Source organism: Chamaea fasciata, unplaced genomic scaffold (genome assembly GCF_029207755.1).
Source record: "Chamaea fasciata isolate MVZ Bird 193981 ecotype frontalis unplaced genomic scaffold, bChaFas1.0.hap1 SCAF_3, whole genome shotgun sequence".
NCBI classification, from domain to species: Eukaryota; Metazoa; Chordata; class Aves; order Passeriformes; family Sylviidae; genus Chamaea; species Chamaea fasciata.
The window spans coordinates 16,876,246-16,888,854 of record NW_027094088.1 but is presented as its reverse complement, the minus strand read 5'-3'; the positions used below and the strand labels follow the sequence as shown (position 1 = coordinate 16,888,854).

The 12,609-nt window shown below is 49.0% G+C and overlaps 1 protein-coding gene across 1 annotated transcript; it reads left to right on the top strand.

Moving 5' to 3' along the window:
• Positions 1–3,792: 3,792 nt before the first annotated feature.
• H3-3A (H3.3 histone A) lies at positions 3,793–10,542 on the top strand. Its single transcript, XM_066178162.1, has 4 exons — positions 3,793–3,896; positions 5,313–5,467; positions 7,259–7,412; positions 9,889–10,542. Exons 2-4 carry the CDS (start codon positions 5,340–5,342, stop codon positions 10,015–10,017), a joined length of 411 nt encoding a protein of 136 aa, XP_066034259.1. The 5' UTR covers positions 3,793–3,896; positions 5,313–5,339; the 3' UTR covers positions 10,018–10,542.
• The last annotated feature ends 2,067 nt before the right edge of the window (positions 10,543–12,609 follow it).

Here is a 12,609-nt window from a genome sequence, read left to right as displayed (position 1 = left end):
GAGCAAGACTAAGTCATTTGGATGTTTAGTTTGTGCTTTTGGGGGGGATAGGAAAGAAATGTTTCTTCTTTGATCAGAGACCCTTTGGAGTTTGGTGACAAACTGTGAATGTCTTTTGTAGTGGGAAGCCTTTCTCAAATGATTCTGAAAGATTATCTGCAGTGTTGCTTAAAAACAACCATACTCTCTGATCATACCCTGGACTCCCATTTTTTTCTTTTTTGGTCCAGTTAACCTCAAAAAAGGCAAACTTCATCTGCTCTGCTGTGTTTTGTTTGGCTTGTAATCTGTGCTGTTGCAAAGGGAGGCAGCTGCTGCAGTTGTCTGTAGTTGTTCCTGCAGTCTGTGATCTTACTGGGGTTGATCTGGTAGCTCTTCCTCCAACTGCACCAGCTCATTACAGTGGCATTAGAAGCTGACTAGGAGCTATTTGGAAAGGTCCAAAGCAACAGCGTGATAGTTTTGCTTGGTTTGTGTTTTGTTTGGTTGTGGTTTTTTTTTTCCTAGTAACATTTTGAAACTATTTTTAACTTGATACAATAGGTGCAATTAATGCATCCTGATGGCAAAAGTGCTTGCCTTCCTCTGCCCAGAGTCTCCCAGGCAAGATGAGTGTTTCCCAACAAGGGAAAGGTGAAAGATATTATTTTGAAAAATACCTGCTACTTGGACAGCCCAAAGGAGTATAAGCAGTGGAAATCTCCCTCTTTTTTTTTGCTGAATGAGGGCTGCCTACTTTCTGTGGAAGGTGCTGAAAACAACTTCTGATTTGAATGTTCTTCATTTCTATTCATTATCATTTGAGTCTTCTTTGGCTCCAATCTGCACCAGCTGTTTTCCACCCTAATCTTCTTTCCCGTAGCAATCTGGCGACGTTTGCAGCAGCGGTGGTTACGCTGGGTGAGGATGAAGCGCTGCAGTTGTCCTTGGCATGTTATTGCCGGCTAAACCAGTGGAATCTCATTAGGTTAGGTTTCTTCATGGCCGCTTATAGATGCCTTAGGGTGGAAGATGCCTGTGGTCTGCGGAGATAAAGGCCTTCGGAAAGGAGGAGCAAAGGTTTATCGGTGCTGCCAGTGAAAGATGAACGTCTGGAGTCTTTTCAGAGTTGAGCTCTTTCTGTGCTGTCCTGTAGGCACTCAAATAGCATTTGTGGCAAAGCTCAAAGGGCTGTACCTGTTCCTACAGCCCTGGAAAAGCACGGGTTTAATGGCATTAATCAGCGAGGATGAAACGAAGGTGTAAAACCTGGTAATACTGGAATAGTTTTTCCTTCTCTGGGCTTTCCCTGTGTTGCGTTGTGGGCAATGGGCAGACAATGCCCTGTAGTCCTGCCTGCGGTGTTCCTCACGTGTTTGAAACCAGCCAGAGCTGCCAGCGGCAGGGCGGGAGCAGCGCTGCAGCGCTCCAGGAGACACCAGAGCTCGCTCGACCGCCGAGTTCCCGGAGGAAAACACGGGCTCGCTGTGGGAGGGGGCAGCGCCGGGGCCGGGACAGCCGCGCGCCCCGCCCCGCCTGGCGTCATGGAATTCCAGGGCGCTCCCGCCAATGGCGGCGGGGGCCCGTCCGCTGCCACCCGCGGCAGCACCGGCGCGGGGGCTCCGGGACTCGCCGGTGACCTCGGGGCTCGGTCACACCCGGCCGCCAGCGAGGGCCGCAGCCGGGGGGCGCGGTGGAGCAGCTCCTCCGGTGGGAGAAGGGCGCGGGAACAGCCGGACGGAGAGCACTGGGAGCGCGGCCGCTCCCTCCGCACCTCCGGGAGCGGGCAGAGCTAAAGCTGACAGGGAAAACCTATGGATTATTAACCTCCGGGCAGCTTCTTGTGGCTGGGAGCTAGTGCTGCCCTCTTTTAACTTTTCCAGCTGCTCATCATGGCATGCGTGTGTTGTGTGGGGAACTCATGCCAGTTTCGGTGCCTGGCTTTTAGAGTTTACAGAGCATTTGCAAATACTCTTATTATATAATACTGAACAGCTCGGAGTTCACTTTTGACTGTCCAGTAAGGTGCTGTTGTCTCATGAAATACTATCAATACATAAATCAATCCACCAATACTTCTGTAAGTAGAAATAAAAGCCTTTGTGGTTTTTCTTTCCTGACAGTCACCTCTCATAAACTCAGTGTAGGGTCAGAGTTGGATGTGTGGCATGTCTGGTCATGTCTGTGTAGTGCAGGCCGTTGTTTTTATCTGAGCATTAATGCAGACTATATCTATTTTAGCAGGGTGTTCTGCCCACGATAACACTCTCTTGTCAGGTTTGATTAGCCCCAAGTGAAGGCTCACATGGCTAAACCACTGCAGCTGCTGGAGGTAGTTTGGCTGTCTCCGCACAGAGCTGCATTACATCATCATCCATAATAAAGATTTTGCAAATCAAATATGGCTCCTTCTAACACCTAAATGACAGACAAGATGGTGGCACCAGTTTGTGTGAGCAGAGGATCTTACTCTGTAGTTGAGATGTGCTCAAGACAATTGCCTGTGACTGTTGAGGTGTATTGGAGTGCACGTTACTTTCCCCCAGGGCATTTTGATCCTGACATTAATAGAAAATAAAGCACACTTTTTCTCACTAAACATCATGGCAGCTGATGCAACCGTTTGGTATCTGCTGGCAATGGCAGTGCTAAACTTATAGTTGCTTTTCCAATAGCTGCATTTCAAACTCCAAACCGTGGGACAGCACTGATGCAGGAAATGGGGCTCCTCTTCCTTCCCCAACAGTAGATTTTCCTTGTGAACCACTGTGCCTACAGTGCGTTTCTGAGACTGAAGTATCCCCAGCAGTCCCCTCCTGACACTCAGCTCTGATTTTACAGACTAAGTATGGCCCTTCCACAGCAGATCCTCGCTGGGTGGGCTGTGATGGGCCAACTTACAGGGAGAATTTTTTTAGTTTTGCTTCTATATATAGAAAAAAAAGTCACAGAATCAATTAAATTGGAAAAGACCTCTAAGATCATCGAGTTCAGCCTTTACCTGAACACCACTTGTCAACTAGACCATGGCACTAAGTTCCATGTCCAGTCTTTCTCTGAACACATCCAAGGGGACAGTAACTACCACCTCCCTGGGCAGTCTGTTCCCATGTCCAATCACCCTTTCTGGGAAGAAATTCCTAATGTCCAAGCTAAACCTCCCTCCGCAATCTGAGGCCATTTCCTCTTGTCCTGTCACTCGTTGCCTGGGAGAAGAGGTCAATCCCCACCTTCAGGGAGTTGCAGAGAGCAGTAAGGTCACTCCTGAGCCTCCTTTTCTCCAGGATAAACATCCCAGCTCCCTCAGCAGCTCGTTGTACGACAAATGCTCCAGACCCTTCCCCAGCTCCGTTGCCCTTCTCTGGACACCCTCCAGCACCTCCATGTCCTTCCCATAGTTAGGGGCCCCGAACTGGACGCATCAATCGATGTGTGGCCTCGCCAATGCCGAGTACGGGGTGGGGAAATCACTCCCCTAGTCCTGCTGGCCACACGGTGACTCCCAACCCGAGCAGAACCCGCGCAAGCCGCAGCCACACCGGCTGCGGGGAGGAGGACGCGGCCCGTGGCCGGTGGCGGGGGGCGGCGGAGCGGCGGGCCCGGGGAATCCCCTCGCGCGCGCGGCGTGCCTTTTGTGTTTGTACACACGGGCCGGGGGCGGGGCCGCGGGCGGGGCCGCGCCTTCCCTCCATTGTGCGCCATTGGCGGCCGCGCGGGCCGGGGCGGGGCCGGCGCGCGGGGGGCGGGGCGGCGCGCGGGGCCGGCCCTCGCCGGTCAGCCATCTTTCAATTGTGCTCCGAGCCGCCGCCAGCGCCAGCCGCAGCAGCTCCGGCTCCTCCTGCGCCCGCCCGCCTGCCCGCCCTCCATCCCTCCCTCCCTCCCTCCCGCACGGCAGCCGCGCTCGCCCAGCGGACGGGGTAAGTCTGGCGCCGCGCCCGCCGCCCCCCGCGCCCCGACACCCCCCGTCGCTGCCCCCCGACCCTCCCCACAAACTTTTGGGGGGCTCGGGAGGCGGCGGCGGTTCGGGTTCCCCTTGGCCGCGCCGCCTTCCCGGCGCAGCCGGAGCGGCTCCCTCCGCCGGCACCCCCGGCCCCGTTTCGCGCGGTCGTTGCCCCCCTCTGCTCCCCTCGCCCCCGCTCCAGACCCCCACCAGCGGCCTCCCCAGCCCCTTAGCTGCCTCCTCAGCCTGACATCGCCCGGATCGGGGCTGGGAAGCGGTCGCAAAGAGGAGCCGCTCGCCAGCCCAGGGTAACTCTCCTGCCTTCCTTCCCCTGCTCCCCACAGTTGTTGCTCAGCTTCACCATCTTGTCTCTTTTCTCTGGTCACCGACCATATTTTTTTTCCTATTGCATAAAAAACAATAAAAAGGGAAAGAAATTCGCCGAAGGAACGACCCAAACGCAACGCAATTTTTTGGTTTTCGAGTGCAAACTTTTCCGCTGCCTCCCCCTGCATCTGCACCCGCATGGTTTGGAGTTCCTGGCGATATTTTTGGCGTTATTTTTTGCAATTTATTTTTTCCTCCTTTGCAAAAGGACTAGGGCTGCGTTTCGTGATTGTTTCCATTTTGTTCTGGCTCTGGGAGCCGAGTTTGCCTGTGAGAGGCGCTTGGGAGCGAGGCAGCTCTTGGGGAAGCAGTTACACAGAAAGAGAAAGACGGCACCCAAAAAACAACCCCCCGAAAACAAAGTTTGCTGCTTTCTCGCACTTTATCCGGCCCCTTTCCTTTTCGCACGATAAACGCCGGGTTGCCTGCGGTTGCCTGCGGGTCGGGGAGCGCAGGCGGGCGGCGGCGAGCGCCGGGCAGCCCGGGGAAGGGCCGGCGGGGGCTGCCGCTCCGCTGGCCCCCGCTCCGCAGTTTCGGAGGAGGTTTTCCGGCGGGTGGGAGCGGCGGGTCGGTGCCAGCCCCCCGATGTTTGCCGGGCGGTATTTGCAAACACTTGGCAGGTGACGGGCGGCCGGCGGGGGGGAGGCGACAGCCGCCTCTCCGCGCCTGCTGCCGTGCGGCTCGCTCGGCTTCAGCCGCCGCCGCTTTGATATTGAATTCGTGGGCAAAAAAAGCTGTATTTTAATATTCCGCGATCGGCAGGCGGTTAATTTCTAATTTAATTTTTTCCTTTTTCGGTGTGGGTTGCTTTTTTTTTTTTTTTTTTTTAACTGGCCGTCGGAGGCGTTCGGCCGCCGCGGGCTCGGGGCTGGCGGGGCAGGGACGCGTTGCGCGGGACGGGGGCCGCGCTGCCGCCCGCCCCGGGGGCAGGTGCCGGGGGGGGGGCGCACGCCGAGCGGGGTGATCACTTCCCCCCTGCCCCGCCTGCCCACGTTTCCCCCGGCAGGTGTAAGGCAGCGACGTCGGCAGGAGCATGGCCCGTACCAAGCAGACCGCCCGCAAGTCCACCGGCGGCAAGGCGCCCCGCAAGCAGCTCGCCACCAAAGCCGCCCGCAAGAGCGCGCCCTCCACTGGCGGGGTGAAGAAGCCGCACCGCTACAGGTAACGCAGCGCCGCGCAGAGGCGGCCGCGGGGCGCTACCGGGCAACCTCCCCCCAAAAAATCCCTCCTTCTCCCCCCCCACCCCGCGGGACCGATAGGGCGGGGGGCGCTTTTCCCCGCCTCCTCCGCGCTCGGCTCCCCGAGGCCGCCCGCCTGCCGGCAGAGAAAAAAAAACAAAACCAAAAAAACAAAAACCCACCAAAAACCTAAAAAAACCCAAGCGCCGGTGCCCGCCAGCCGCAAAAATAACCAGAAATTCCCAGGGCGATACCGACCCCCGGCGTTTGTCATAAGCCCCTTTCCGGGCGTTCCGATGCTGGTGACTACAAAATCAACACCCCTCCCCCCGCGGCGACGCGGCTCGGCGGTTCTTTTAAATTTTAAATTTTTTTTGTACTCGCGGTTATCTAGAGGCCGCAGCAGGGCTGCGCCGCCGCCGCCAAGTTTATTGTTACCGGCGCGTTCCGCGCTCCGCTCGCGGGGCTGGATCCGGCGGCGGCGCTGGGCGGGCGCGGGGCCCTGCAGGGCGCGGAGCCGCCGCCAGAGGGAGCCGCGCACCCGCGGATGCGCCGGGGCTCCCGCGCCCGTCCCGATGCCCGGCCTTGGGACCCCCAGGCCGGAACGGAGTCGGCGGCAGAGCTGTCACACACACCCCTTGTCCTGACCTTTTCCAGTCCTGGCTCGCCGCAGAGCAGCGGCAGTCGTGCTTCAGCTTGGATGATGGTTTTGGGATAGGTGTAGGTATTCCTTGGGGAAAACGTGGATTGGGAAGAAGTGGGTTTTGAATAGGGGACTTAATCTAAAAGTCCGAGAGGGGATTTATTAATGTATCGGGAGTCTGAAGAGGATAGAGCCAGGCTCTTGTCCGTGGTGCCATGCAACAGGACAAGAGGCAATGGGCAGAAACCGATGCACAGAAAATTCCACCTGAACATGAGGAAAGACTTTACTGTGAAGGTGACTGAGCATTGCAACAGATTGCCCAGCGTGGTTGTGGGGTCTCCTTCCTCGGGGATATCCAAAAGCTGTCTGGATACAGTCCTGAGAAACCATCTCTGGGACGATCCTGTTTGAGCAGGGAGGTTGGGCCAGGTGATCCACTATGGTCCTTTCTAACCTGACCCACTCTGTGATTCTTGCTCTAGGTGTGAGGCAGAATTAATCAATTGGGAGAAAAGTAATAAAGCTGGAGCAGGAAAAGATAAAGCTTCCACAGAAATAAGTGTGGTATTAATTTCACAGATGGACATCATGCTTGTGAACATATGTTGCTAATCCGAATTTGTCATTCTGACACCAAAACTAATGTGGGGAAATATGCTGGATACTTTTGACTGACAGTACAACAGAGAATATAAATTTTGTCGTTTCTGTGAATGTTGACAGTAGAGAAAAAGAACCAGTTTTCCCTTGAAATCAGGGTTCCTGTCAGGCCCCTCGCTGGGAGGGTACCTTTGGTGCAGCTGAACTTGGGGCAGCTTTGTGGTTTGCCACATCTGCACTGAGCTGTGTTGGTGTCAGGTGGACAGTACACTGGCCAAGTCTTCCCTTGGGGAAGTCAGGCCTGATGGATCCCTGCTGAAGCCAGTGGAAGTTGGCACAGATAGGTGGTGAGAAGACAGTGACCCTTTGCCAGTGGAACTGATTTTTTATTGTAATTGTTGGGACTCTCCTAGGGAAAACAGAAGTGTATGGTACTTGGTTTAGTCAGGAGGATGGACCCCTATTTTTAAGGTGATGTAGAAAATGTTTTCAATACGATTTTTTTTTCATTTTATTTAATTTTAATAGGCCAGGTACTGTGGCTCTGCGCGAAATCAGGCGCTATCAAAAGTCCACCGAACTTTTGATCCGCAAGCTCCCCTTCCAGCGTCTGGTGCGTGAAATTGCTCAGGACTTCAAGACAGATCTGCGCTTCCAGAGCGCTGCCATCGGTGCTTTGCAGGTGAGCCTTGCAGGGGTCGCGGGCGGGCTGTGCCCCCCGGTCGGGATTCCCCGGAGCCCCGCCCCGCACCCCCATTGGCCAGGCTGTTTCCAGGGTTAGTTTGGGCTCCCTCTGATTGGTGGGACTGCCGCGATGGGCGTGGCCCGCGCCGGTGGGGAGGGATGCGCACCTCAGCCTTGCCTTGCCCACGGGGGATCTAGGAATGCCGGTGGAGACCCCAGGATAACCTTACAGAGCCTATAAGTGTGGGTTTTTGTGGTGGGTGCTTTGGTTTGGGTTTGTTTTGGTTTTTTTTTTTTTCCTTTTTTTTTTTTTTTTTTTTTTTTAATAGCCCCTCAGTTTGTTAGACCAGTGCTTAAGAAGCTGAAGAAAAACACAGTTTCTCTACCTTTGAGCTCTGCAGTTGGAGAGGGAACATTGTGTAAAGCAAGTCCTGGGGTATCCTAATGGGGAGTTTGTGGTGTCCTCAAATGCCCTCTAAAGAAAAACAGCCCAATAAACCACATCTAAGCACAGTTAGGGAAATGGCTGCTTTCCTAGGATGTAGTTGATGCTAAACACATTTTAAAAAATATATTAGTTATGTAACTTAAATTATACAGAGAGAAAATTATTAATTGCTCTTTCCGGCCCAAATTCCTGAATCTAAGTTAGGACCCTCCACAAGACTCAGTTCTTATCGTGGGGACATCTCCCTCTCGTGATAAAAGACACTCCTGGTTCAAGACAGGTCTTTACTGTTCTTTTAGCTGTTGTAAGATTGTTCCAGAACATATCTGTAATTGTAGTCTGTCTGACATGCAGGCAAAATGGTCTCTTTCTAGTTAATGACTTCCACTTGATAAGGGGCCAAGATGTTTGCCACGAGAGCCCATAAACTTGGGCATATGCTTAGCTTCAAAAGGTGCCTCTGTGTGTTTGCAGAGTTGCTGCTTTTGCTTTTAGTTATTCTGTGTAGTAGTTCTTAAATCCTGAGGTTTATCTGTGTGTCTCTTTATCTAGAACTTCCTATGAAAGTGTAGTAGTTAATGCACTTTCAGAAGGCTCCTGGTTTGAATGTTTCTGGTTTTGCATTAAGGAGTTGTTGGTTTAGAACTTAGTCACATACAATTCCTGGTGTGTTCTGCTTTCATAGTTGAAAAACCAAACTCAAAAAAATAAAATAAATTAAGAAAAAAAAAAATAACCCCTTGGGTACCATGTTGTTTGTGCCAGCAGGGATATTTGGTGAAGTGTCTTAAACTTCTCAGATAGTGATTTGACAAAACTTCATTAGGGATTCTCGTATCCTACTGCAAATGAAATGACTTGGTAATATCTCAGTCCTCATCTGCTGTAGTAAATATTGTTCTTTCTTCATACTGGATAATCTTATGTTTTTAAACAGGATCTTTGAACCTAATAAGTTGATTCCTGGAGTTCCTGGCAGTGAAGTGGTTCACACAAGTTGTTCTCTTACATGTTTTATAGAAAGGCTGACCTAGCCCTCCTTTCTATAATCGAGCCTCATCATTCCCACCTTCTCAGCCCAGGTGTTGCTGTGTCCAGCACTGGCACACTAAGATGCTTCCTGGGAGGTTGATGGGTGTTAGAATTCCATGTCAACCCAAAAATGTTTAAACAATTACCATTGCTGTGCTGGGCTTAGCAGCAGCTACCTTAACATGAGTTAGGAGAATATTTAGATCCAGCTGAGCATCTGTGTAACTCAGAGTCCTGTTCAGTAACAGTGAAAACCACTGTGGTCAGTTTTGTTCTTGTGCTGCCTCTGATTCTCTCAGGTGTGAGGTGAGAACCTTCTGTGTTAGGGAGGGGCAGTGCTGTGTCCACAGATAGGCAGGAAGAAAGTACAGGAACGGGACAAGTGTCTGATGGTAATTTCCTGACTGATGTCCTGGTTTTGATGGCTCAAGGAGTTCCTGAACTGAAGGAATGCTCTTATTTCTAATAGTTCTCAGGGTATTTTTTTTTTCTGCTAATTTTTGGGTTAAGCCACCTCTTCAGTACCTGTGGAAGGAGCTGTGTGCCTGAACTGTGTGTTGGGAAGAAATACATGTTCTTTTCCCTGGCACCTGCCAATTTCACCTGATGCTCAGTGACTCTTACTCTGGAAGAGGCAGCAAACAAGTTCCTCAAACACTAACCCAGCCTTTGAAAAGAGAATTTCCTAAACAAAGTAACCTGTTAATAATTTAACCCCTTCCTGTCTTGTTAGAGTCCCATGGGAGTATTAGTTCTGTTGTGTTCTGGAGGATGTCCTTACCAAATGGCAGCAGTACACTACTTTAGACATAGAATATTGTAAGAAAGTGGAGGCTTTTTGTTTCTGAAAATCTAAAACTTTGATATTTGTGAGTAATAAGGATCAAAACCTCAATGCCATGTTACACTGTACTTTTAATTCTGAACTATGATTCTTTGTTTTTCCTGGTGCTCAGAGAGTGAAAATGTTCTTACCTCTTTTCTTCCACACTAGGAGGCAAGTGAAGCCTACTTGGTTGGCCTGTTTGAAGACACCAACCTGTGTGCTATCCATGCCAAACGTGTCACAATCATGCCAAAAGATATCCAGCTAGCACGCCGCATACGTGGGGAGCGTGCCTAAAACCTCACCACGATGGGTTTGTCATTCTCGAAGCAAAATCTTCTTCCTGTTATTGGTAGTAATGAACGTTAGATATTTTTTCCATGGGGTTAAAAGGTACCTTAAGTATATGGTTGCAAGTGGAAAAATAGGGGACAGAATCGGGTATTGGCAAGTTTTCTTTCCATTTTCATTTGTGTGTGGATTTTTAATATAAACAAGGGGACATAAAACAATCAATGTGGTCAAAAAAAATAAAAACATGAATTGTTGAAACTTGTTCACCAAAACAACTTTATAAAAAAAAATTATAAATAAACCTGTCAAATTTTTCTGGACAATGCCAGCATTTGGATTTTTTTAAACAAGTAAATTTCTTATCAATGGCAACTAAATGGTGTTTGTAGCATTTTTATCATACAGTAGATTCCATCCATTCACTATACTTTTCTAACTGAGTTGTCCTACATGCAAGTACATGTTTTTAATGTTGTCTGTCTTCTGTGCTGTTCCTGTAAGTTTGCTATTAAAATACATTAAATGATACCTGTTTTTAGTCTTGATTTTTAAATATTACACATGGGTTATATTGATTAAAAAGTGATCAGCCTTCCCTCCCCTTTTGCTCTTCAATGCACGGCCTAATTCCTTGGAACATATCTAGGAAATACTGGGGGTACTGCCTTGGCTGAAGTAGCGTATATGTGAGGCTCTTTTAAGAATGTTAAATTTGTCTGCTCCACATAAAAGTGAGTTTGGTGAGTATAGTACCAGGTGGAGTCTGGAGCTGAACTGAGCTCTCTAAGCTACACTGCTAAGAAGCAGAATTAGTTGTCATTTAGATTCCTTTCTTACTTGATTTAGTAAGAAAGCTGAATTTGGAAGCATTTCTGATTTTCATGTTTTTTTAGTGTGGTATAAGTAGTGGAATGTTTGGGTTTTTCTGTTTGGGGGTTTTATTTTTCTTGGGTGGTTTTCGTTGTGGGTTTTTTTTTTTTGCCCTTTTTCACTCCGTTAGTTTCTTGGTTTGTAGGTGTTCCCTTTTTGGTTGACTACCTTTCTGTTTCAGTCACACCCTCTAGCATTTTTGAGAGCTTAGTCCACGTGTGATTACTTTCAGCTTGTACACTCCAATCTAAAAGAAACTTTTGTACTATTTTTGTTGCAATTCTTTACAGAAGCAATACTTGGACAGGATCACACATTTAAAACTTACTGGGTTTTTATATTCTCCTGCAATTGCTGATGAAAGTTCACATGAAGAAATTTACTGCTGAAATTCTGTCCTGTGAAAACTTAGTTTTAATTTTTTCTCCTGAAATTTGTTTAAGGGTTCTGGCAGACCAGTCTGGAAACGAGTTATGTGCTGTAGTTCTTGATAGCTCTTGCAGATAATGAAATGAGCCCCACAGAAAAAACGTAGGCGGCGAACAGATTTCACCTCCATGCTAAGGCTCCTGCAGAGCTTATTTGCTGCTAACTTCTTTCGAGAGGTTTTGAGTGAGCTCTAAACATGAGTGAATTTGTCTGAAGATTTCCAGAGAGGATTAATAGAGATATATTATCTGCTTTGGTATCTTGAACAGAGAGCCAAAATTACAGAATAAATCACGTTATTCATAACTTGCTCGGCTTTGATAATGAATGCTGTCTGCCAGGGTTGTGCAAAGTAAAGTCTATTTAAATGGAGTAGCTTGTCACAGGCAAGACTAATGCTAGACAAAATGTGATCACATCCTTTTGATGCCAAGCAGTTCATAGCTATCGACTAAAAATTAAGGAAGGCTTGTCTTGAAGCACCCAGAACAACAGAAATATAAAAGGTGAGCAACTGAGATTTAACTGACTTGAGATGTCACTTCTGTCTACTTAATAACAAGCCTGTTAAACTTGCTATCAATGCATTTCAATATAATTAACTACTTGTTTTGTCCTGTACTTCAGAATTCTGGTTCACCTATCAGTCAGCAGTGCTGCAAGCACCTAGACGAACAGGTAATTAGGCTGGGAGGTTTTTTTATTAAATAATCTGGAATTGAAGTATTGATAAGGAAGTTCTTTTCTTTCTTAGGAATATTAGGAAACCAAATCTTAAGTACTCAAATGAAGTACTGAGTTCTTTCTTTGAGAGAATTGGGGTGAGGAATATCCCAGTTTAACTGACAGTTCAGTTAAATTGTTCAAGGCAGAGGAAATCCTAATTGAAGATGAGGGGACCAGGAACCTGAGCAGATGACAACATTTTAGTATGCAGTGCTTTATCTCCAGATTAGGGATAAACCTGGCCTTTTTGAAAGTTGTGGTTCTAGAGATGCCAGGTGAATCCTGTTAGTGATTGGCTGTCTGTGCCTGTATCAATGCCAAGAAACTTCCGTTTCTAAAACAGTTTACCTCTTTTCTCCTCCTTTCCCCCCATAGCAATTTTGCTGTTTCCTGGGCAATTCAGCTACAGCTGGGATTTTGAATACCAGAAACAAGTTCTGGTCCTGTGAATGTACTTCTGTGGGCTGTACTGAGTGGAGGGATGGATGTGAGGTGACTCCATGCTAGTAAAAGTCATATTCAGAAGTTGAACGTCTCTTTAAAACATTGATTGTCCACAGCCCAATTTCT